The sequence below is a fragment of the Danio aesculapii genome, chromosome 13, assembly GCF_903798145.1.
Source record: "Danio aesculapii chromosome 13, fDanAes4.1, whole genome shotgun sequence".
Classification (NCBI taxonomy): domain Eukaryota; kingdom Metazoa; phylum Chordata; class Actinopteri; order Cypriniformes; family Danionidae; genus Danio; species Danio aesculapii.
In genome coordinates, this window is record NC_079447.1 from 44,320,218 (window position 1) to 44,344,295 (window position 24,078).

The following is a 24,078-nucleotide window of genomic DNA, read 5'->3' on the forward strand; positions in this document are numbered from 1 at the left end:
GTTTATAGAGTCTATTTCTTTTTTGTTTTATAAAGACATATATTGTAAACAGCTCTTGAAACAAATTTATTTCTCTTTGCCAAACACAGTGATAGAACCACCTTCCTTTGTGTACAAAACATTCTGAATGAGTGCATGAAGTTGATATGTACAGTATGTGAGATCAGGGCTGTGCGGACGTCACGCAACAAAGTTTCAACAGAACCAAGATGGCGGAAGACAGCGGACCGAGGAATCGGCAATTCCTTCGACGAAAACATAAATTCAACAACTTTGGTGAAGGTGACAACCTTATTTCATACACGAATACTTGTAACGTCGGTTTCTCACAATGCCATATTTGTTTTTACCGGTAACATCTTGTTGGTTTGGCGCTTTGTTGACACGTTAAAAGTTGAAAACGGCACTTGAACTCGTGTTATTTCTGGTCACGGTCCTTTTTAAACCAGGTGTGAATCAATTCGGACCACAAAGCGCATGGCCTCGTGCCCGAGGGCTGAAAATTGAGAGTTTATAAAACGTTTAACGTTAGCTCTGTTTACTTGCGGCAGCATTGAGCCTCGTGAGACGCGCTTCAGAGAGTTCAGATACCTGTCATTGACACATGACGTTAACGGTTTATGCGTGATACAAACATTCTCAACACGTTATTTGGTTGACGCCAGTGTTCCCGGGGACTTCTTAAGTTATTTTTATGCTTTCTATTATTAGATTGCTTAATTGGCAACCTTGCAAACTTGCGAGTCTTTCGTAATGTTTTGCTTTAACCCACATTATGAGGCTGTATTTGACCCCAACAGTGGGATAATTTCATTTAATTATTTTGTTATTTTGCTCTATCGCTGAATTCAGCTGCTGCTTTATGTTCGTGCGCGCGCAATGATTTTACACGCGGTCACAGATCTTCAAAGATCTCGCGCGCCTCAGAACACTCACCCGCATTTAATGAATAGATGTACAAGTTTTTCACTTCACTTCACTCTCATTTTTTCTTGAATTTGTGTATTGTGTCTGTCTTTCATGAGTTTTCACGCTCCTTGTTTGTTCTCTTAAGCTTTAGGGTGGTGGATGTCCTGTATCCCTTGTGTATTTAGTACAGAATTAACCAGGGTAATTTGCCATGTAAATTTACTTTGACTTAGGGTTTGGCTGTTGTGTCCAGAAGATCAACACGTGCTGCAAAGTGTGCAGACCAATTATTATAAGTTACGTTTTATCAGTGCAAACATATCAGTTGTTTTATGAACTGATAATGAGCAGATGGTTGTTGTGTTTGATATGTTGTCTGTCCTCTAGTTAGTGGTCTATAATATTTGTCTTTTTAATGGCTTGTTTTACTGTATCCGTTATTGGTTGAATTTAAAGCAAACCGATAGAATTTTATGAGATAGAAGATTTATGTCTTGGTAGTATTAAACAAAGGTATTTCATTTTTTACATATAAAAAAGTATTAAATGATTTATCAGCAACTTTTAGAGAATGTATTGCTAGAAATAGTAGGGCTGGGCAATATTACAAAAATTACCACAATATCATGTTTCGTATCATCTGATTTCAATAATTGTTGAATATTTTTTAACAATACATTTAGAATATTAGGATTTTTGTTATTTACCCACTTTTTTAACTTTACCAACATTACTAAGGCTAATAATTTTATTGTCAAAAACAAAAATATAAAAAAAATATCTGATCTCTATATAATAAAATAAACGTATGTGGTACGAGACTCAAACTAGATAAATAAATGTTACAAAGTGTGTGCAATGTGAAGTTGAATGACTATTACCCACTATGCTAAAAAGTCTTTCAAATGGGAGCTAGTGGCTGGGATACACAAGAAAAGAAACCAAAAAGCCACTCTGGCCACATCCTTTTTTATTTACAATCACCTCACTGCTGCTATACAGCACTCATTTTCACATATGTTGTTCTGACCTGAAGTGACAAGCGCGTGCTTTTACCATTTTTCTATAGCATCTCTCTTAACTAGGCGACCGCTTTCTTAGAGGATTACAAATGACAAATCATTGCTGCAGCTCCGATGCAAGTGGAGAAAAGTACTCTGCTGTGTTCGGATGCGCTGTGTTTGTCTCAGGTAATTAGTTAATGTCGTTATTACTGAAACCTGTATATTCCATACAATGTGTGAAGCAGATTGGTTAGTATTACTTGCATGAATCACGGTGCACTCGCGTCATTCTGAAAAGTTTAGATGTTTTTCAACTAGGTGTACCTGGAAAATGCGCGTGTCGTGTGTGCCGCTTGCGTACCATGTGCACCTCGCGCGCCTCCATTGGAAATGACAAACTGACACCCTAAGCTTATTGGCATTGCTTCCAAGGTGCGCGCTCAGCAGACACATTTTAATAAAACTATAGCTTTCATATCGAAACTTCATACCTAACTTTTATTATCGATATTGACAATGGCGTCCGATATCTATTTTATCACCCAGCCCTAAGAAATAGTTTTTATTTTGAGTTTTTGAAACCTTAATGGAAGTGTTATTTTAAACATTATGGAGTGTTCACTGGTTTCCAAAATTTGTCGTCGTCTTTTTTGTTTAGAAACTCAAATAGGTTTTGAGCGAGTGGATGGTGAGAGGGCCCATGTGATTACAGGCTGATATATAATCATATTGCAGTGCTAGAAGTGTAATAATGCATTTACACAACACTTCGATGGCACAAGTGTGTAAATAAAAACAACCACAGTGTCTTAAAAACCCTTTTACATGCGGAACTACTTTCTTTATTCATTCATTTTCCTTCATTTTAGTTCAATTCAATTCAATTCACCTTTATTTGTATAGCGCTTATACAATGTAGATTGTGTCAAAGCAGCTTCACATAAAAGGTCACAGTAAATAGGAACAGTGTAGTTTAGTTTGTAGTGTTTAAGTTCAGTTTAGTTTAGCTCAGTTCAGTGTGGTTTAATAATCACTACTGAGAGTCCAAACACTGAAGAGCAAATCCAACGATGCGCAGCTCTACAGATCCCGAACCATGCAAGCCAGTGGCGACCGCGGAGAGGGAAAAAAAAACTTCACTAAATGGCGGAAGTGAAGAAAAAAAACCCTTGAGAGAATCCAGACTCAGTTGGGCATGACCATTTTAATTTCTCCGCTGGCCAAACGTCTTGTGCAGAGCTGCAGTCTCAGTGGCGGAGGCTGGAAGCTGGCCTCAGTGAAGACCTCGTCTGTCTCTGGAGCGTCACAGGAATCAGTCTCATGTTCTCCACTCTTCCATGACCACCACAGTAGCTGCTCAGGATACGGCCTGGTCCAGGATATGGAAACCTTGGGATCATCTCGTCGTTGGTCTTGGATCGAATCAGTTACTCTGCATAGTCTGAGGGCCTCGGGAAGAGTATCCCCAGGTGGAAATGGAGAATAAAGAAAGATAATTAGCGTAGCTGCTGTTCATAGTGTATATAAACTAGACGCAGATCCTATGTGGAAGCCCCCTAAGTGGGTGCACTAAGTGTATGCTTTACTGAACAGATAGGTCTTTAATCTAGTTTGAATTGGGAGAGTGTGTCTGAGCCTCAGACGTTATCAGGAAGGCTATTCCAGAGTTAAGGAGCTATAAATGAGAAGGCTTGACCTCCTTTACTCGACTTTGCTAGTCTAGGTACTACCAGAAGCCCTAAGTTTTGAGACTTAAAGAGCGAGTTGGATTGTAGCGAGAGCAGAAGATTGGTTAGATAACAGGAGCTAGATTATTTAAAGCTTTATATGTAAGAAGCAATATTTTAAATTCAATGCGAAACTTAACAGGCAGCCAGTGTAAGGAGGATAAAATTGGGGTGATGTGATCAAATTTTCTAGACCTGGAACTCTGGCAGCTGCATTTTGTACTAATTGAAGTTTGTTAATAGAGGTTGCTGGGCAGCCAGCAAACAGTGCATTACAGTAGTCCAGCCTAGAAGTCATAAAAACATGGACTAGCTTTTCTAGTTCCTTTATTCATCAGAGGTCACCACAGCGGAATGAACCGCCAACTTATCCAGCATTTGTTTTTTTAAGCAGAAGATGTCCTTTCAGCTGCAACCCATTACTGGGAAAATTCCATACACACTCATTCACACACATACGCTACGGCCAGTTGAGTTTATTCAATTTGCATGGTTTTGGACTGTGGGGGTAACTGGAGCACCCGGAGGAAAAGCACATGAACACAGGGAGAACATGCAAACTCCACACAGAAATGGCAACTGACCCACCCGGGGCGCAAATCAGTGACCTTCTTGCTGTGAGGCAACAGAGCTAACCACTGAGCCACCATGTTGCCCATGGAACTACTTCTCATCTGAAAATCTGAAGACTGCAATAAACAGCTGTTGAAGATGTTGCTAATTAAAAATCACATTATACATAAATTTGAATTATTTAAGTATTTTATTGTATCATGTAAAGTTCTGCCTGTTACTCTATTACACTGAATTACTAAATGCTGTAATACTATACAGTAATACAATATACAAAAGTAAGAGATCAACAATGTGTGAGACCTAATTTTCTGCATTGGTTAAGCATCGCTTTAAAAAATTTACATTGAGGAAAGTGTGTTTCCGTTCAAATGATTTGCTCCGTTTTAAATGAAAGCCTCTGTGGCCAGATTTGTCTTGTTTTCACCAATAACAATTTACAATTATTGACTTTTTACTTTTAGTACTTTTTTTTTGCTTTGAAGTACGTGTGACCCAAAATTCAGAAGGTTTAAGGAGTTTTGACTGAAGTGTCCCGTCCAGTATGTCCTTGACAGTAGTTGACTTTGTTTCAGGGGCTCTGTTCAGCTGGCCATGAGCCTGAGGAGACTAGTGCGAAGGGGAGAGGGTGTTTGTTTTGTGTTACACGTGTCTTAACTTGAGGACAAAAATTACCAAATTTAGCCCTGTGGCCAAAGGGATCTAGGCTTATCGCAGCTCATGGGTAAAGTGCATGGGGTTAGAACAGAGACCCACACTCCTGGAATAGAAAGTGACCACAGTAATGAGCTGCTAGTGAAGTGCTGAAAAGCAAAGCTGTAAATGTTAAAAAAACATTATGATGAGTTGTGTCTCTCAGTAAATGGATTTATTTTCATCAATTCATTGTTTTACCCATTATTACCCACAATCAGGGATGGGCAGTATTTATGATGCGAGTATTTCAAATACGTATTTCAAATACAAAATAATATTTTGTATTTGATAGGGTTAATGAAAATGGGTTAATACTTTGTATCACAAGACTTTAGTGTCCTGTAATATTGATTTGTAAAAAACGGTTAACTACTTTGGAAGAAGTCTACATGATGACATCATAAATATGCTGCCTCTGATTGGTGCTTTCTCAGTTATTTGCCTAGGCTTGAGATCAGAACTGTAAACAGATTAATATTGAAGATGGTGGTCAATGGTTTGAGTATGAATGAAATTATGCAACACACATGAAGAAAATAACTGATCAATTGCAGGGGTAGGTTTGGGAGCAAGTCCACAATCATTGAAAACGGTATACTGCACAATGCTAAGACTAGTTATATATAATGGCATTATAGTGTACAATGCATTAGCATCTTTGCTTAAGATATGAGATGAAATAAGTCCAAAAACAGGTTGAGGAACCTTCAGAACATCATCATTCTCAGTCTCAGTGCTGCAGGTGGAAATGCAGAGGAAGTTTAGAAATATATAACAGCTCACGATGGTGTACTTGTGTTCACTAAGAAGATAAACTGAGACTCTCCGTTAAAGAAGAACTTAAAAACTCTTGGGAGAATGAGAAAACTGCACAAATAATAGTCGTTTTTAAATGGATTGCTGATGTAATGTAATGTGTATTTATATAGCACATTTATTGTGTATGGCCATACACCCAAAGCGCTTCACAATCATGAGGGGGGTCTCTCCACACCACCACTAGTGTCCAGCATCCACTTGGATGATGCAACGGCAGCCACAGGACAACGGCGCCAGTGCGCTCACCACACACCAGCTATTGGTGGAGGGAAGAGACAGTGATAGAGCCAATTCCGTGGATGGGGATGATTGGGAGGGGACACCGGGGTTGCACCCCTGCTCTTTACAAGAAGTGCCATGGGATTTCAGAGTCAGGACCTTGGTTTAACGTCTCTTCCGAAAGACGGCACCCACTGACACTATAGTGTCCCCTTCACTTTTACTGGGGCATTAGGACTCACACAGACCACAGGTTGAGCACCCCCTGCTGGCCTCACTAACACCACTTCCAACAGCAACCTAGTTTTCCCATGTGGTCTCCCGTCCAGGGTACTGACCAGGCTCAGCCCTGCTTAGCTTCAGTGAGTAACTGGTCTTGGGCTGCAGGGTATATGGCTGATGATGTAGATGGTAAGAAAATAAGACATTACCTACATTAACTGGGCTGAATTTTAAATTTACTAGAACTTCTATGTTAAGCTGTTAAGGTGAATTAAAACAAGTACAATGGCGATTCCTACAAGGAAGTCAGTTTAACGCTGAGTGGATTTATTGAATAGGCCTATTGATGGAAGGTTTGTGAAGAATGTCATGCTCCTTTGTAAAGGTATTTTGTAGTATTTCAAAATGCAAAATACAGTATTTTATTTTGACACTTGTGGCTGCTGTATTGGAAGTTTATTTGATATGTGTAAAACTGAGGTATTTAGAAGTTTATTTTAAGATACATTTTAGTGTATTTTTGCCCATTCCTGCCCACAAACCCTTGCACAACAACAAAAAAGCTTGTAGTGATTATGTATGACCTTTTGAATAGTCAAATCGGCTATAAAATGCATATTTTTGTGTAGAAAATCTATTTTATGTAATGCTTAAGTACTCTTAAATTATTTATTAATGCACTGAATTAGCTTTTGACTATTTTATTTTTGTTAGTTTAAATACAGTGTTTTCATTTTTATCTATACACTAGTACTCACAAAAACTTAAGGATGTTTGGATTTTTGGTGAAATTTATGGGAAATGTGAAACTCATGCTACAGTGATATTATATCATAAAAGTAGGGCATTTTGGTGGAAGCATGAGGAAGTGGTGGGTATACTACAATGAAAAATGCCAATGTCTCAAGTCTGAAGAAAGTGAGTTACTGTGATTTCAAGTAGGACATGTACCTCGATCAACTTCTATGTTGATCCTGGAACAACATTGCAATCAGAATTAAGGGATAAATTTATAGTTTATAGTTTAGGCTTAGTGTTAGGGTTATAATTCTACATGATTGTTATCATTTATTATTTCCCTCTGATTTTGGGAATAATTTACAGTTGGGTGATTAACATAGGTGTTAATCCAGAATCACATCGTACTTGGCAAAGTCACACCCACCGTAGAAAGTACTGGCAACTCGATTTGAGGTACCCATGCCTCCAATAATCTTTCTCTAATGATGCGACCTTGATAAGCTAGAGCATTGTTGTACATGAAGATGAAATTAGGCCTGTGTTTATTGTCATGTGGGTCTCATGATGTCAAAATGTGATCATGATGAAGATCATGATATTTAAATACCAATTCTCTCCTATTAGTGAACAGCATTTTTTGCAAATCTACTGAAACACTGAACAGTTAGACATGTACATTCAAAAGTGAAGCTCACTTTTTAAGGGAAATGAACTGGACCTGTTTATAGTGCATTTTTTAGATTAGATTCAACTTTATTGTCATTACACATGTACAAGTACAAGGCAACGAAATGCAAGTAAAATTGAACCCCCCCCGACCATACACAAACATCACAATTCCAGGGGAAGACAGGTCACAGGAGGTGGAACAGGAAATAGGATACATTTCAGGAGAGAGAGGCAAAAAAAAAAAACTCCCTCTCACCTTGCTCTTGAGTTAGAGCAATGTGAGATGGTTTAGGTGGATCCTGAAATTTAATTCGAAAGCCGAATATCCTTAACTATTTCCTGAGTAGTTTTCATGTCATTTTTTGATATATTTTTTCCCTTTCCGCTACAGATATGACTGGGGTGGAAGATGTCCCATTCATCAGCCCAGCTCAGGCGTTGAGTACACTGGAGGAGTTGAGCTCTGATACTAACGGTGTGGCACCATGTGCTGTAGCTGAAGAGCTCGAGTTGGAGGAGGACCCAGTTCCAGAAGGAGCTCGACCCATCCAGATTGTAATTACTAATGAAAACGATCATAAGTTTGAGTTGGATGCTGCTGCATTGGAAAAAATCCTGATGCAGGAACATGTTAAGGATCTCAACGTGGTTGTGGTGTCTGTTGCCGGTGCCTTCCGCAAGGGCAAATCTTTTCTACTGGACTTCATGCTGCGTTACATGCATGATCAGGTTAGAATGAATCTCCTTTCATTAATTAAATTTATATCATTAATTCATTTAATGAAGATAATTCACCCTAAAAAAATGTTTTTAATTTATTCTTCCTCAACACCAGTTTGAGTTTCCTCTGTTGAGCACAAAAACACATATTTTAAAGAATGTTGAAAACCGATCGTTTAATTGATTTTTATTTTATTTATTATTTTTTTTTGGATGTCATTAGCTATCATTTTCCAACATTGTTTAAAATATCTTATTTTGTCTTAAACAAAGAAACCCATAAACATATGGACCCATTTGAGGGGCAGTAAAAATTTCATTTTTTTTCCTGCTCATTATATATGTGTGTGTGTGCATTTTCCACTTCAAGATGTATTTTACTTCCCTTTATAACACTTATAGTGTTGTGTACTACAACCACACACAAAAAACTGAATTTACTTTTCATTTTATAATGTTAACGCTCTTCTTTTATACTAAAGCTTTACTACACACTGCTACAAAAATGGTAAAGAAGGTCCACATGCTGTATACTTTAATAAAAAAATAAAAAATTTAAGGTAAAATGTCAATTCCTTATATTTGTCTTTTTTATAAGCTAAACTATGTCTTCACAATATTTATCAAGGGACCTCAAGTCTCTTCTGTTGTTGTTAAAGTGTAAATGTAGTCCCTAATTTGCCAATCCACATCTTAGTTTTTTGGTTCACAATTCATGATAATTAGCACTTTTCATAATAATTTGCCACTTTCATATAAATCCCTTGTTGTGTCCCTCATTTGTAAGTCCCTCTGGATAAAAGCATTTGCTGAATGAATTAATGAAAATAATGAATGAATAAAATTCCTCAAACCTCTTAGAGTAAATGGCTAGCACTAAAATAATGATCCATTAGTTAATACTAATTAATTGCTATTTCTCAATTCCAAGAACGCAAAGAACAGACTCATGTGCTTAGGGAACAGGGAATGCCTCCTGTGAGAAATGAGATGCTGTGTTCTTCCTGACGGTCACATGACCTGCACGCATTTTTAACTGAAAATTATTTAAAACTGAAAATTATTTATTCATACAACGATTTATTGTTTTTCCCTATTTCAATATACATTTAACATGCACAAAAGCCTTTCAAATATACTTTGCACGATAGAAATAAAGCAGATTTAAATACAAATTTCAGCAAATAAACACCCTTAAGGCTGATTTATACTTCTGCGTCAAGCGCACGTGTATGCTATGGCGCAGCCTACGCGTGGACGCATTGCCCCTCGCCGTCACTTACAGGCACCTTTCAAAAAATGGGTCTGTGTACACGTAGCGCAAGCTCTGTGATTGGTCAGCTTGGTAACGCTGACCAGTGTGGGCGGAGGTGAGAGCCACGTGAGTGTGATGCAGCGGGTGTTCACAAGTGTGGAGTCCCGTGAAGGAGCTCTGGATGGAGACTGCTGTTTTGTGTTTACCTTATGATTAAAGTTGTTGCACGTCCGCCGGTTCACGCCTCAAAATGAGCAAATTTGAGCCACTTGTACATTAAGGAAGCGTTCAGAAAAAACAAAACACCAGCGAAGGAACTCGACACAGAGAAACATAGACACCTACTGCCAGCTAGCGTTTCGGAAGTGTATTGCAGAGCAAGAGAAACACCGCGCAAAAGTATAAATGTACGCCTGCGTGCAAGACTTGCACCGTAGGTCACGCCGATCACTTGACGCAGAAGTATAAACCAGGCTTTAATGTGTTTATGTCTCTATTAAGATTTTCATTTTAATGTTTACTTTCAACTTCTCATTTAGGGAAACTCCAGACATAAATAAGTTATATCTCTGAACTTAATAAATCTATATTAAATGCTGCACTTCCCACCTCCTTTAACCCATTGCAATATCTTCTGGGACTTCTCGAGCGAGTTCGGTGCTCAAGTCTGCATCGGTGTGTCCTCGATATCAAGAACACATCCGAGAACTTTCACATGTCCTCCGTTCTTGCGGTCTTGAGTTTTTTAACTGAACTTCGGCAGTTGATGATGACGTTACATGAGAACACAAGGATGCAAGATCACTGAAGAACGCATATTGAGAAACAGCCAATGTATTTACTAACAGGAACAAACAACGAACAAAACTGATTGCAATGTTTATTCATCTTTTCTATGTTAGTTAATGGAAATAAGGTTGTTCATTGTTAGTTTCTGTTAACCTGCTGTGCAATAACTAATGCTAACAACCTTTAGATTTTAATTATTTGCATTAGTAAATTATAAACTATGATTAATAATTGCTGTACAAGATTGTTTATAATTAGTTCATGTTAGTAAATACATTAACTAATGACCCATTATTTAAAATGTTATTCGTTTATTGTTAATGTTATCCACATATTCGTATCGTAATAATCACAAAAAGGAAAAAACATGTATTGGCCTTTTTTGTGAAGACTGTAAAATTACTGTTCAACTACCATTCTGCATTATGATGTTTCCTCCAACACATCAGTTAAGAATAAGTCTATCTGATTTATCATTCCTGAGAACAGGTTTCTGATGACTCCAATCTTTCGCATGCCTTAACTTGTGGGTTGCATCCTGCATCTTGAAAACCAGCTAGGTCACATGAATGTGAGCATACATGTTTTATTACATTCATTTTAGAGCATTCACATGAACAATTTCTTTCGTCTCTTTGTAGTCAGCTGAGTCATGGATGGGAGGAGATGATGAGCCATTGACCGGTTTCTCCTGGAGAGGAGGCTGTGAGAGAGAGACCACAGGAATCCAGGCCTGGAGCGAAGTGTTTGTTGTGGAAAAGAAAGATGGAACTAAGGTGGATAGATATTCATTTAAAGGCTTATGTTGCCGTGAAGTTATGTTGACTGAGTGATTACACAGATCTCTGTGATGTTAGGTGGCTGTGCTGCTGGTGGACACTCAGGGAGCCTTTGACAGTCAGTCCACTATCAAAGACTGTGCCACTGTTTTTGCTTTAAGCACCATGACCAGCTCTGTGCAGGTGCGTTAAAACACATCAGTGGTGTTCAAGGACTGAATAATTCATGGAATTCAAATGACTTATTGATCTCGTTTGTTTTAGGTTTATAATCTTTCTCAGAATATCCAAGAAGATGATTTGCAGCATCTCCAGGTAGCAACTTTATTAGTGTACATCATTAGTTAGTAGTATGTTAGTACTGTGTATGTAGGACTGTAACATCATGTGTGTTTTATAGCTTTTCACAGAATATGGTCGACTTGCAATGGAGGAGATCTTCGAGAAGCCATTTCAGGTAATAAAGCTGATAATTTCCGTGTTGAGTACCTGTTGTGGACCCCATATGGCCTGTTTCCACTTAGTGATACTTTTTTAAATACACAGTCGAGACATTAAGCCGTAATAATATATACATATAATAACGGGCCCTGGTCGATCCGAGCTTAAACAACCCTTGTTGCTGTCTTGATGAACAGCAACAAAGCACATAATCTACCCTGTGCCCTGTAGTTTTTTGCAAGGCCGTCTGAAGCGTGAGTGGTTTCGCTTTCTTGTGTGCCGAGCCGCGTGTCTATATTTGAAATAATTAACTTCTTGAGCTGATGATATTAACGTGCGTGTGATTATTGAAGTGCTTTTGACATCCGATCCTTTCAGAAATGGACAAACGCGAGAGTGAAGTGTGAAAAAACAAAGGAGAAGCAGGAAAAACAAAGGAGCAGAGGATTCTTTCAGCAAACTAAAACATGAACAAACTGTCATGTTTAACTATTATCATCACCTTTTGGACTATTATGAACTCAGAATGATGGAATACCTTTAGGTTACTTGTGCTGGTGAAGATTAAAGATGCAGATGAGAGGTTTGCACTGACTGGGCTATATGTTGCATGTTTTTGAACCCAAATAAGGACTAAATGTATGCTGTGTGTAGTTTTTCTGTAACTGGTAACGAGACTGTAGGGTCTGTTTGTGTTCATATATGTTGCATTTATTTATTTATTTATTTTATATAATCGCAGACATTGCAGTTGGCTATTTCGCACATCATTGATCTGCCGTTATAATCAAATCATGTTCTTAGAAAGGTTAGTAATAAACATTTATACACAAGTATTTATGTGTATAAAGCCTCTGTTTTGTAAGAAATGCTTCTCATATTATATGGGAACGGCCCGTACAGCTTTACTTTGACATTTCTTTGAGCGAAAATGACGTAGAAACTTTTTGTCGTACACCACGCCTACCAAAAGAGTACCATTGGTACCCTTAGCAGTAGAAATTCAAGCCTGATAAAGGTGACCTGTACCGTACTGTATCACTGAGTGGAAACGGGCCAATACTAACCTGTGCTCAGGACAAAAAGTGACACACAGGCAAACAGGTTTCGCAATTGCAGCAATGTTTGAATAATCTAATCATTTGTTTTAAAGGATTAAATGGGTATTTGAATGTGTTTGTGCCTTAAATGGTTAAATAAGAAGCTATCCCTGTGAGGGAGAAAGGAAATAAAGGGAAAATCATATTCATATTTCCTTTCAGTTCCAGAACTATTTCAAAGCAAACAATTTTTTTTCTGTGTGTGTGTTTAAAATTAGTCTAATAGAGTCTAAACATAGGTAGATTTAGCCAAGGCTAAATTTGGGCTGTCAGTGAAAATCTAATAGATGTCCATGAATAGTCTAAAACTAGACTAGTCACCAGGATTGAATAATGGCCGGTGAAGTCTGTCTAATCTGTTTATTTGATGACTAGTTTTAGTCAATCCTTAGATGTATGGTTGTTGTTTTTTTCTTTAACAACTTTGTATTAGCCAAGCCATCTATGTTAATGTCTATTAAACACAAAATTGCTTTGTGGGTTACTACAGAATCTGACAGAATTGTTGGTTGATTAATTAGACTATTTCTTTGTAATAGTAACTTGCTTTTTTAATCAGATTTATTTGAATTTATCTTATTTAACGGGGCATCTATTCAGTTACAATCTTCTTCTCACTAATAGACCTTTAGTTTCTAATACATCTTTAATCCCCTGTGTTCCAGAAACTATTGTTTCTGATCAGAGACTGGTGTTACCCCTATGAACATGACTATGGGCTCAAAGGAGGGAATAGTTTTTTGGAGAGAAGACTGCAGGTAAGATGAAGCTAATAATAGATGAACACTGCAGCTGCATGTTCAGCAGAGTTTGAATTGTTTTATTTGTGCTCTGAAGGTGAAGCAGAACCAACACGAAGAGCTGCAGAATGTGAGGAAGCACATCCACAGCTGTTTCTCCAACATAGGCTGCTTTCTTCTGCCACATCCAGGTCTGAAGGTGGCCACCAACCCTCACTTTGATGGCAGACTGAGAGGTACATAAAGAATTTCTTTTAGACACAGATATGACCATGGATATCTCAACTCTAGGCTGTTTTTATTTCTTCTATTTACAGGGTTCGCAAAAGGTGCTTAATAGGGATGCAATGAATAACAGATTTTACTATTAACTGCACTTTAAGTTGTCACGGTTAATTAATCGTAAAGGCTTCTCAACACTGCGTTTCTGGACCGAACAAAACTGCTGCAACTAAACAAAATTATGCCAACTGTGTGCTAGTTTAAAGTTCCAAGCTTGTACACTGAGGCTAATACACAGGCACACTGGATTAACTATAGCTTAGGCTATTAACTAAGGGCCATTTTTTGCATGCACAAGCTCGTTATTTCTTTTCTTACGTGCATATTGGGAGTGAAATTACTTGACATGATGCGCTCACACTCCAGGCGCACCTAGTTGAAAGAATGCTGCGACGTGCACGTGACAAGAACATTTATACATTGTAGGCTATGGAATATACACATTTCTACTTCAATACAAAATACCAAACAAGTTCATAATATAGTTGATCAAAAGTGCCTTTCAGACAGACGTTCAGCAGCCTTTGATTTGTTCTCTTTAAAAGGGAAATACTTGGCTAATATGATGCTTAGATTTACATTAGAAAAATCGTCACCTTAGAATTATAAGGTTCTATCTGACATTTTTGTTAATTTAGTTATTGATATATTCTTATTAAATGACTACTTATTTACATTATGGGAAGTTTTTTATAAGTTGTTTACATTTTAAGACTTTTTAATAAAAAAATATTACACACAAACTGTTTGCTATATGGAATGCAAAACCTTAATATCTCAAAAGCTCAATATCTCAAAATAATTCCGAACTCAGATAGAACCTTATAATTCCAAGGCGATGAAATACTATTTTTTATTTATTTTAATTTATTCTTATTTATTTATTTATTTATTTATTTATTTATCGTTCTGTCATTTATTTTCCTTTTTCACTTATTTTTAAGTCCATAAAGAAATGGACTATTGTTTGTGTTTTATTATTATTTTGTGCTGTAGTATTTAGTTACTGAGCAGCAATAAGTAACACTTTAAATATAAGGAGTTTTCATGTGATTTTTCCAAACTAATTGTGTTTTAAAATTAATGAATGCATAATCGTGATAAACGTGCAACCGTGATTATTCCTCAGACTATAATCATACAACCAAAATCTATAATCGTTGCATCCCTAGTGCTTAAAATGCTTAGTGCTTTTAGAAATTCACATCCTGGAAAATTGCACTGCTTTGAAAACTGCATATTTCAAATACCTCAGCCTAAAGTCATTTGTTTTTATCATTGTATTACTGACAGCATACTTTGTAAAATCATTTCAGTTTCCATGTGCTTTAAAGCTCTTTAAGCAACAAATCGGCCATATTGTAAAGACAGACAGGATAAGTTTCAACCTTTTCATCATATACTTTAATTAAACCGTTCGAAGCTTGATAATAATGTTTTTAAAAAATGGACAAAAAGCATCTCCATGTATGTGGTAGTTTTGCCAGTGGTATTGAAATGTATTAATTGTCATGAAAGGAAAAAATCAAGCATACTTTCTTTGTTCGTGCTATTCCTATAAATGTAGCCTTGTGATTTAAACTATTAAACTACTCAAACAAGTTTACACTCAAAAAAAGGGCCGTAATGAAAATCTGATTTTCAAAACTAACTAACTAGTACACCGAGTAGTTTTTTTAAACTAAAAGTACGTTTACTTAATATTGGTATTATTTACTACAATTTGTAATATTTTAGCAGTGTAATAGTATTTCTACTTGAGTACAAATTTTCAGTTCTCTTTCCAGCTGTCAGAGAACATCAACAACAAAAAAAAATTCACGAGCACATTTAATGCAGGTTTATTATATTATTAATTATTAATATTGTATTAATTATTTTATTAGCAATTGTTTTTTTTTGTTTCCATAAATTGCTAGATAGTTCCTCTGCAATGTTTTTATGGATTGCTGAGAATACATTTTAGGTGTTCAATAGGTTGCGTGTCAGTCTTGAAAATAAAAATAGGTGCTGGAAAAAGTGCTTTAAAGTCCTTGATTTTCATTATTTTGTGCCTGTATGAACCCTGTATTTATATTATTATGTTTTTTTTGTTAATTCTATGTATTTATTTTTGCAGAGATTGATGATGAGTTCAAAAGGGAGCTGCAGAATCTAGTTCCTTTACTGCTGGCACCAGAGAACTTGGTAGAGAAAGAAATCGGTGGAGCCAAAGTCACATGCAGAGATCTGCTGGAGTACTTCAAGGTCAGATTCCATTATTTTAGCTGCAGCAGCTGTAAACACAAATAAGATTAGCCGTTAATTGTGTTAAGCTTTAAACAGAAGAGACTCTGTTGAGGTGTTCTTTGTAGAGTTTATGATGTGATGAATGTCTTTTGGTGATAATAAATGAAATTAACATTCATTTAGTTATTAATCATAAACAATTCTTAAGGCAAAATTTATGGTGCATGTAGAAACTGTCAGTGGCTTATTAACCGTTACCAAGCTGCATGAAATGTTCTTGACACTACCTGTTTAAGCACTGGTTTGTTATCGCAACAGATTATTAAAAATAATTCTGCCAAAGCAGGCCTGTTAAAGCTGAAAAATGGCATAAGGAAAGCTGGACATCTTCAGATTAAGGCATTTTTATTTTTCTCTCATTGAGTTAAAACACCACCAAAGATGTCTACAAATGCATGCTACAAATCATTTACACACAGAAAATTTATATGTGTAATCTACATGGATTTGTAAATGCACCATACACATACTTCCTTTGATTGCTGTAATGGAATGCACATAACCACATAATCCACAACAGCTTATAAAATGCTTTGTTCCATCTTAAATACACGTTGCAAAATAAGCTTTAAAGTTTAAATAAGCTTGCATTAATGCAATGTAAATTTTAAATGTAAAAAAACAAAACTAAGAACAGTTGAATCCTAACATTTCTTTCTGTGATGTGCAAGAGTACAATGAGAGCCCTGTTAAAATGTCAGAAAATAACATTTTGTTTCATTTTATTTTAGCTTTCTTAGAGTTGTTGTGAGGTTAGACATTTGCTTTTTGCAGTGCCTCAGAACATTCAGTAAATACCCATGTTTATTCCAGTATTAATTCCTTTTTTGTAGGCATATATCAAAATCTATCAAGGGGAGGAGCTTCCACATCCTAAATCCATGTTGCAGGTATGCTGCTCTCTATTCCTATATGATGAAGATGGATTTTCTACAACCATTACTCAAACTTCAGTGTCAAATGATCCTGCAGAGATTGTTTGATAATGGACTGATTTGGTGCTCAAGAAATGTTGAAAATAGTTGTTTAAGCGCTGTTTAGTATACAGTTGAAGTCAGAATTATTAGCCCCCTGTTTATTTTTTTCCCAATTTCTGTTTAACGGAGAGAAGATTTTTTTCAACACATTTCTAAACATAATAGTTTTAATAACTGATCTTTAATAACGCTAATATTTTTATCTTTCCCATGATGACAGTAAATAATATTTTACTAGATATTTTTCATGACACTTCTAAACTAGGTTAATGAGGTTAACTAGGCAGATTAGGGTAATTAGGCAAGTCATTGTATAATGATGGTTTGTTTTGTAGACAATCTAAAAAAATACAGCTTAAAGGGGCTAATAATAATTTTGACCTTAAAATGGTTTTAAAAAATAAAAACTTATTTTATTCTATCTGAAATAAAACAAATAAGACTTTCTCTAGAAGAAGAAATATTATCAGACATACTGTGAAAATTTCCTTGCTCTGTTAAACATAATTTGGGAAATATTTTAAAAAGTGTGTGTGTGTATATATATATATATATATATATATATATATATATATATATATATATATATATATATATATATACAGTATATATATATATATATATATATATATATATATATACAGTATATATATATATATATATATATATATATATATATATATACAGTATATATATATATATATATATATATATATATATATATATATATATATATATATATATATATATATATATATATATACAGTATATATATATATATATATATATATATATATATATATATATATATATATATATATATATATATATATATATACAGTATATATATATATATATATATATATACAGTATATATATATATATATATATATATATATATATATATATATATATATACAGTATATATATACAGTATATATATACAGTATATACCGTGTATATATATATACTGTATATATATATATATATATATATATATATACTGTATATATATATACACAGTATATACTGTATATATATACAGTATATATATATATATATATATATATATATATATACAGTATATATATACAGTATATATATACAGTATATACTGTGTATATATATATACTGTATATATATATATATATATATATATATATATATATATATATATATATATATATATATATATATACTGTATATACTGTATATATATATATATATATATATATATATATATATATATATATACTGTATATATATATATATACTGTGTATATATATATATATATATATATATATATATATATATATACTGTATATATATATATATATATATACTGTATATATTAATATACTGTATATATTAATGGTATGCATGTTTCTTTTAAAAGAATGTCAAAGGAACATTTATTTAAAAATCTTACCATTAATAGTGATATTAAATATTATCTAATAATATTACTGTAAATTCTTATGATAAATTCCAACTGTCTTTGTATAATTTTTAATATGTTCTTATTGAATATTGATTTATTTGAATGAATCTTGCTGTGTCAGTATGTTTGAACTGTAGTGTATATGGAAGATATTAAATGCGTACTGTGCCTCGTTTACTCAGGCAACTGCTGAAGCGAACAACCTGACAGCTGTCGCTGGAGCAAAAGACACTTATAACAGAACCATGGAGCAGGTAGAGTTACTGCTGCTGCTGTTTTTTTCTAATTGTTTCTTCTCAGAAGCATGCATGTAAACATAGGAAATATGAGTATGCATCATTGTATCAAGGAGATGCATTGAATCAAGGTTATTCAGTTTAATGGATTGTAGATAGAGAAGGACCTCATTTCTATTTAAATATAGCAGAAGCCTGACGTGAGATGAGCTAGCCTATATAACTGAAAATAACTTGAGGCCAGTGTACTAAAATAGTAGGTTTGGCCTGGATAACGCAAAATAAGCAGTGCGCCTGTTTTGGTTTAGTTATATCTCCAATATATGTTTTATGTTATTAGAAAATGAGCCTCAATTTTATGTTGTTGTTTGTATGTCACAGGTGTGTGGAGGAGACAAACCATACATCGCCCCAGTTGACCTTCAGCGCTATCATGATGAGTTTAAGAAAACCTCAGTTGATCAGTTTCGCGGGGTGAAGAAAATGGGCGGTGTAGAGTTCAGTCAGCGCTATCAGGAGCAGTTAGAGACAGAGCTTGATGAAGTGTACACAAATTTTGTAAAACACAATGAAAGCAAGAACATTTTCTATGCAGCAAGAACTCCGGCCACTCTGTTTGCAGTCATGTTTGTTACCTACATGGTCTCCACCGTGGCTGGTTTTATTGGCTTATCGTTCATCGCGGCTCTGGCCAGTCTGGTGATGGGGGTGGCTCTGCTGTCGCTGTGTGCCTGGTCATATGTGAGATACTCAGGAGAATATCGAGAAGTGGGTGTGACTATAGACCTAATAGCAGAGGCCCTGTGGGTACAGGTGAGTTATACCTCTTGGTTGTGTTTTCACATGTTGGTTGGGCCATCCCATATTCTGTCCCCTTCCCCACACATTGTTGTTTCAGTTGCTTTCCTGTCTTTTATGTTTATTCCTTCCCATAAACCAGTGGTTCAAATCCTTGCCTTGGGTTTCCAAATTTTCTAGGGCAACAATCCAAATTTAAATACGTGTGAATACTATAGGTGGGCATAGATTAATCTAGATTAATCTCACTGTAATCTTGGAATTAATCTGAATTAGTCTAGATTAAAATTGCTCATTTGAATTCTGCAGAAGGCATTCAGAATATGTGTGCTACCCAAGTAATGACTAAATACAAGTCTTTGAGAACGGGTTTGTCAAGCGGGTTTATATGTACTTGTACATGTGTAATGACAATAAAGTTTAATCTTATATATATATATATATATATATATATATATATATATATATATATATATATATATATATATATATATATATATATATATATATATATATATATATATATATATATATATATATATATATATATATTAGGGGTGGGCGGTACACCGGTGTCATAGTCATCACCGGTGTGACATTGCGCCACGACATGGATTTTCTAATACCGTCAATACCGTAATAAATCAATTATGCGCCTTGAACGGCTGCATTTACATCAATAATAGCTAATTCTAAATAATAAGGCATTCAATTTTCTTCAAACGTTCAGTTGTGGTCTGAATACATGTCCTTATACTACAGGGCTCGAAATTGCAACCATTTTGGTCGCATGAGCGCCTGAAATTTAATCTATGCGCCCTCATAATATATTTGGGAGCATTTGTGTGTCTGAATATAATGGTTGTAGTGCAATCTAATTTGATTTTCTCTAAAAACTTGCTGAATCGCTCTACCCTGCCGCTGTATTGGTATATTTAGCTGTCAGTCACTCAACGCTTCCCGCTGTCAGATAACAGGGAGCTTTTGTTACTGCAGGAAATGCAAACGGCTGAAGAGTGAAAAGTGCACAGGTTTGCAAACCTCACTTAAAGTTATAATAATAATAATGACGCAGATGACAGCGATCATAACATGAGGTAAATGTTGATTCGCCAGCTGAGATCAATCGAGTGTTTTCGGAGAAGGTGCCCGAATCTCGATGCATTGCATTCACCGCGTGTTCAGCGCAAATGTCTGCTAAATATAAAATCTAACACTGTACACATCATCGCCAAAGAAACTCACCTTTACTAAGTTTACACTGAAACAACGGCTCATAACAAAGAGCGGAATTGCGCTGGTGGTCATTGTGAGAATCCTGCTCTGTCTGCTTATAAATTGGTGCGGCTGACTCGCCTGCTTTATTCCAGAAACACAGAGAAATGAATTCCTCATAACGAGACTGAGCATTTACAATGACCCAAACCAAAACTTTTAAAGAATGATAGAAGTGAGACTTTCTTTTGTCCGTTCTTCCTTGAGATGTATATTATTTTGCTATTGAAAGTAATACCATGATATTATACCGTCACCGTTCAAAAGATGAAAAATACCGTGATATAAATTTTAGGTCATATCGCCCACCCCTAATATATATATATATATATATATATATATATATATATATATATATATATATATATATATATATATATATATATATATATATATATATATATATATATATATATATATATATATATAATATTTGCTAAAAAAGCGTCTACAGGCTGTTATTTCAGCAAAAGGTGGCTGCACAAAATATTGATGTCATTATTCTGTTGGGGTGTCCAAATTTTTGCATCTGTCTGTTTTTGTTAAGACTTAAATCGCATTGCATCTGATTAAATAAATGTTATGTCAGAACTGAAATGTTGCTTTTTCCCTAGGGTATAAAATATATCCAAATGAAATTGCTGATTTAAACAACCAGCAGGCTATGCTTGCAATTCTGAAAATGATCAGGGGTGCCCAACTTTTGCATATGAGCGCATGTATATGTAGCTTATGACAACTTAACATTACCAAGACAACCAAGCCTGTCAGTTAACTCATAGACAAGTTCAAGATGTACCAATGATATCAACAAAAATATTCATGACACCATTATTACGGCCTCGTGACAGTCATGTTTATGACAGATATTTGATAAGTAATGTTGTCTTGATAATGTCAAGCTGTCATGACAAATACAGGTTGTGATTGTATTTGTTTATATCAAGTTGTCATAAGAAAGACGCCTCATACGATGTCATTATAAAAGAACAAAATTGAGCTAATGGCATAAATGTTCATTGTCATGTCACGATTATAAAGGTTTCTTAAAAGTCTTATGGACACCATGTTCAAGTGTTACCCAGAAAGGTTTTAATTCATTTGAAAGACAAATTTATGATGGGTCTTATGGGTTTGGAATGACAGTATTAAACCATTTAGGGCTTAAGCAAAATCCTAACCTTTAAGTTCTCCTGTTTACGGAAAACTTAGCAATAATGTCATGGATTGTTTCTTTATTATAAAAGATCCACTGCACTCTGAAGTCATAACATATAACATATTTTACAGGTGTAATAACGGCCATGGGGAGTATTTAAATAGTTGCCAATTTCTCTATACTTTTTTAAACCCGTAAACATCCACACAAAATGTCTAACAACCCGTTGGCAATAGATAAAAATGGTTCAGAAAAGCATCATTCAAATGTGAAGTATTTATATATTCATATATAATTAATTATTTGTATTCTTTGATCATTCTAGGTGCTGAAGCCACTTACTGAGCAATACATGGAAGAAAATGTCCGACAGACTGTTGTGAACTCGATAAGAGCCACGCTAACAGATCAGGTGACACAAGCTACAAAGTTGAAGACCAACTGACAGTTTGCTCTGCCTTATCTGCCCAGTGTTTGAACAATCACTGCTTTTATATTGTGTAGTTTTTGTGATGTTTGGTCATGTAGACTCTAACCAAAGTTTACAGCATTATTTACCCCGACCAATATACACACCAACGTACAGAACTGCATTATAACCTCAAAGGACATCATTACAAATGCTTCTAAATTCAGGTTTAAGTGATCAGGTATATGTGCAGCTTTGAATTTCCCTTGGCTAGAGGGATTATTCAGAAAAGCACGGCAAATGTTTTACAATCTGAAAGTTAATTCGGACACTGCGTTTCCTTTTGTTGAACAGTTGAATTCCAGTTCTCTGTGGATAATTGGTAGCATTTTCCAGTTAGACTTCTACCGCATAGTTACTTGGTGTAAAAACCTATTAGCATTTTTGCTGGATTTCTTGTGAGGTATTTTTAGAGCCTTTAAGGAATGCTGAAGTTGTAAATCCATCCAAGACACCCCTCTGCTGGGCCTCTTTCTGTACAGTGTTGTTTTAGACTGTATAATAGCCTCATGCATGTAAATGAGTGTACAAATATCAGCTGTAGATCATACGAGGATTTAATTTACAGAAACGTTTGGAGATTATTATGAATGTGTCTCCCTATTTGCCTTTTGTTGTACTTCTCCAAGTTCAGAGCACCTTTCACTGAGCAGTTTTCTAATGCATGAGGAGTGCTCACAAGATGATTTGAGTGTCAATCTTTTAAAGGTTATGCCATTTAATTTATTTTTTAAACAATTAAAATGTCAAATGTGTTTCTGACTAGTTTGGATTTTTGTGGGATTGCTTGCTTTTGGTGTTTTATTTTATTATTATTATTTTAGTAGCAATTATATTAGTATTATATTAGTAGCAATAAATACAGTACAATGATTCCACTTAAGTGAGTGTACATTTCCCTTTGCTAAACGTTTTTTAAACAACAGAACACAATAAAAAAAATTAAAAGTTTCATAAAATTAAATATATGAAAATGAACAATATTAAATATTAAAAATATTAAAAATAACAGTAACAATAAAATGGTAACAAATAATATCAATAACTAAATATACATAGGTCAGAGAAGGTCAAATCTTTATTTATTCACTCAACTTTAGGTTATTATCAACTGTAAATTCTGAATCTAAAGAGAGGATTAAGAGGGGGAGTGCAATGGGTCGTAAATTGAAGAATGTTTGTTCTGTGGATGGGAATTAGATAGTAATATTTTTATATTTCTATGAAGATTGGATGGAGCAATCTAATGTAATCAGTCCACTTGGACCAGATTTTTCTAAAGGCATTCATTTGAAGTCGAAGGGATAATGTAATTTTTTCCATCACATAAATATTATATACTACTTCTAGCCATTGGGTTGTTGGGGATTCAGGAAGTAACCAGTGTCTTGTAATTGCTTTTTTTGTGTTTCATTTAAAGATAGAAAAAATGTATTCTCATAACAACTGGGCTTGAAAATTAAATCTATTTAATAATTTAATTTCTGTAGGCCCCGAGAATTCAAAAAGAGCCACATATTCATAAATAATGTTATGAAAGCTGTTTTAACATGCAGTTATGATTTAATTGCCTCATGTTACAGCTATGAAGAAGTTTGATAACAAGCAGGAAATGATAATGGGCCAATGACATGACCACATTGAATTGGTCTATATGCCACATGGACATATTTCAACTGGCTACATCTGTTAATTCATTTTCACAGTGAAGTTCTATATATCAGTTGAGAGTTATTATTTAAATCATA

The 24,078-nt window shown here is 34.9% G+C and overlaps 1 protein-coding gene across 1 annotated transcript; it reads left to right on the top strand.

Annotated features, from left to right (window-relative positions):
* The first annotated feature begins 209 nt into the window (after nt 1–209).
* On the top strand, nt 210–23,085 carry atl2 (atlastin GTPase 2). Its single transcript, XM_056470981.1, has 13 exons — nt 210–282; nt 7,971–8,308; nt 10,985–11,119; nt 11,201–11,305; nt 11,387–11,437; nt 11,523–11,579; nt 13,329–13,421; nt 13,501–13,639; nt 15,805–15,932; nt 16,808–16,864; nt 18,576–18,647; nt 19,011–19,442; nt 22,187–23,085. The coding sequence occupies exons 1-13, from the start codon at nt 210–212 to the stop codon at nt 22,304–22,306; spliced, it is 1,800 nt and encodes a 599-aa protein (XP_056326956.1). The 3' UTR covers nt 22,307–23,085.
* Nucleotides 23,086–24,078: the final 993 nt, after the last annotated feature.

Excerpts from the sequence above, each read along its gene's own strand:
- atl2 (XM_056470981.1), top strand. The coding sequence starts at position 210 with ATGGCGGAAGACAGCGGACCGAGGAATCGGCAATTCCTTCGACGAAAA. Across the intron at positions 13,422-13,500 it reads TTTTGGAGAGAAGACTGCAG|GTGAAGCAGAACCAACACGA; the intron begins GTAAGATGAAGC and ends TGTGCTCTGAAG. Across the intron at positions 18,648-19,010 it reads ATAACAGAACCATGGAGCAG|GTGTGTGGAGGAGACAAACC; the intron begins GTAGAGTTACTG and ends TGTATGTCACAG.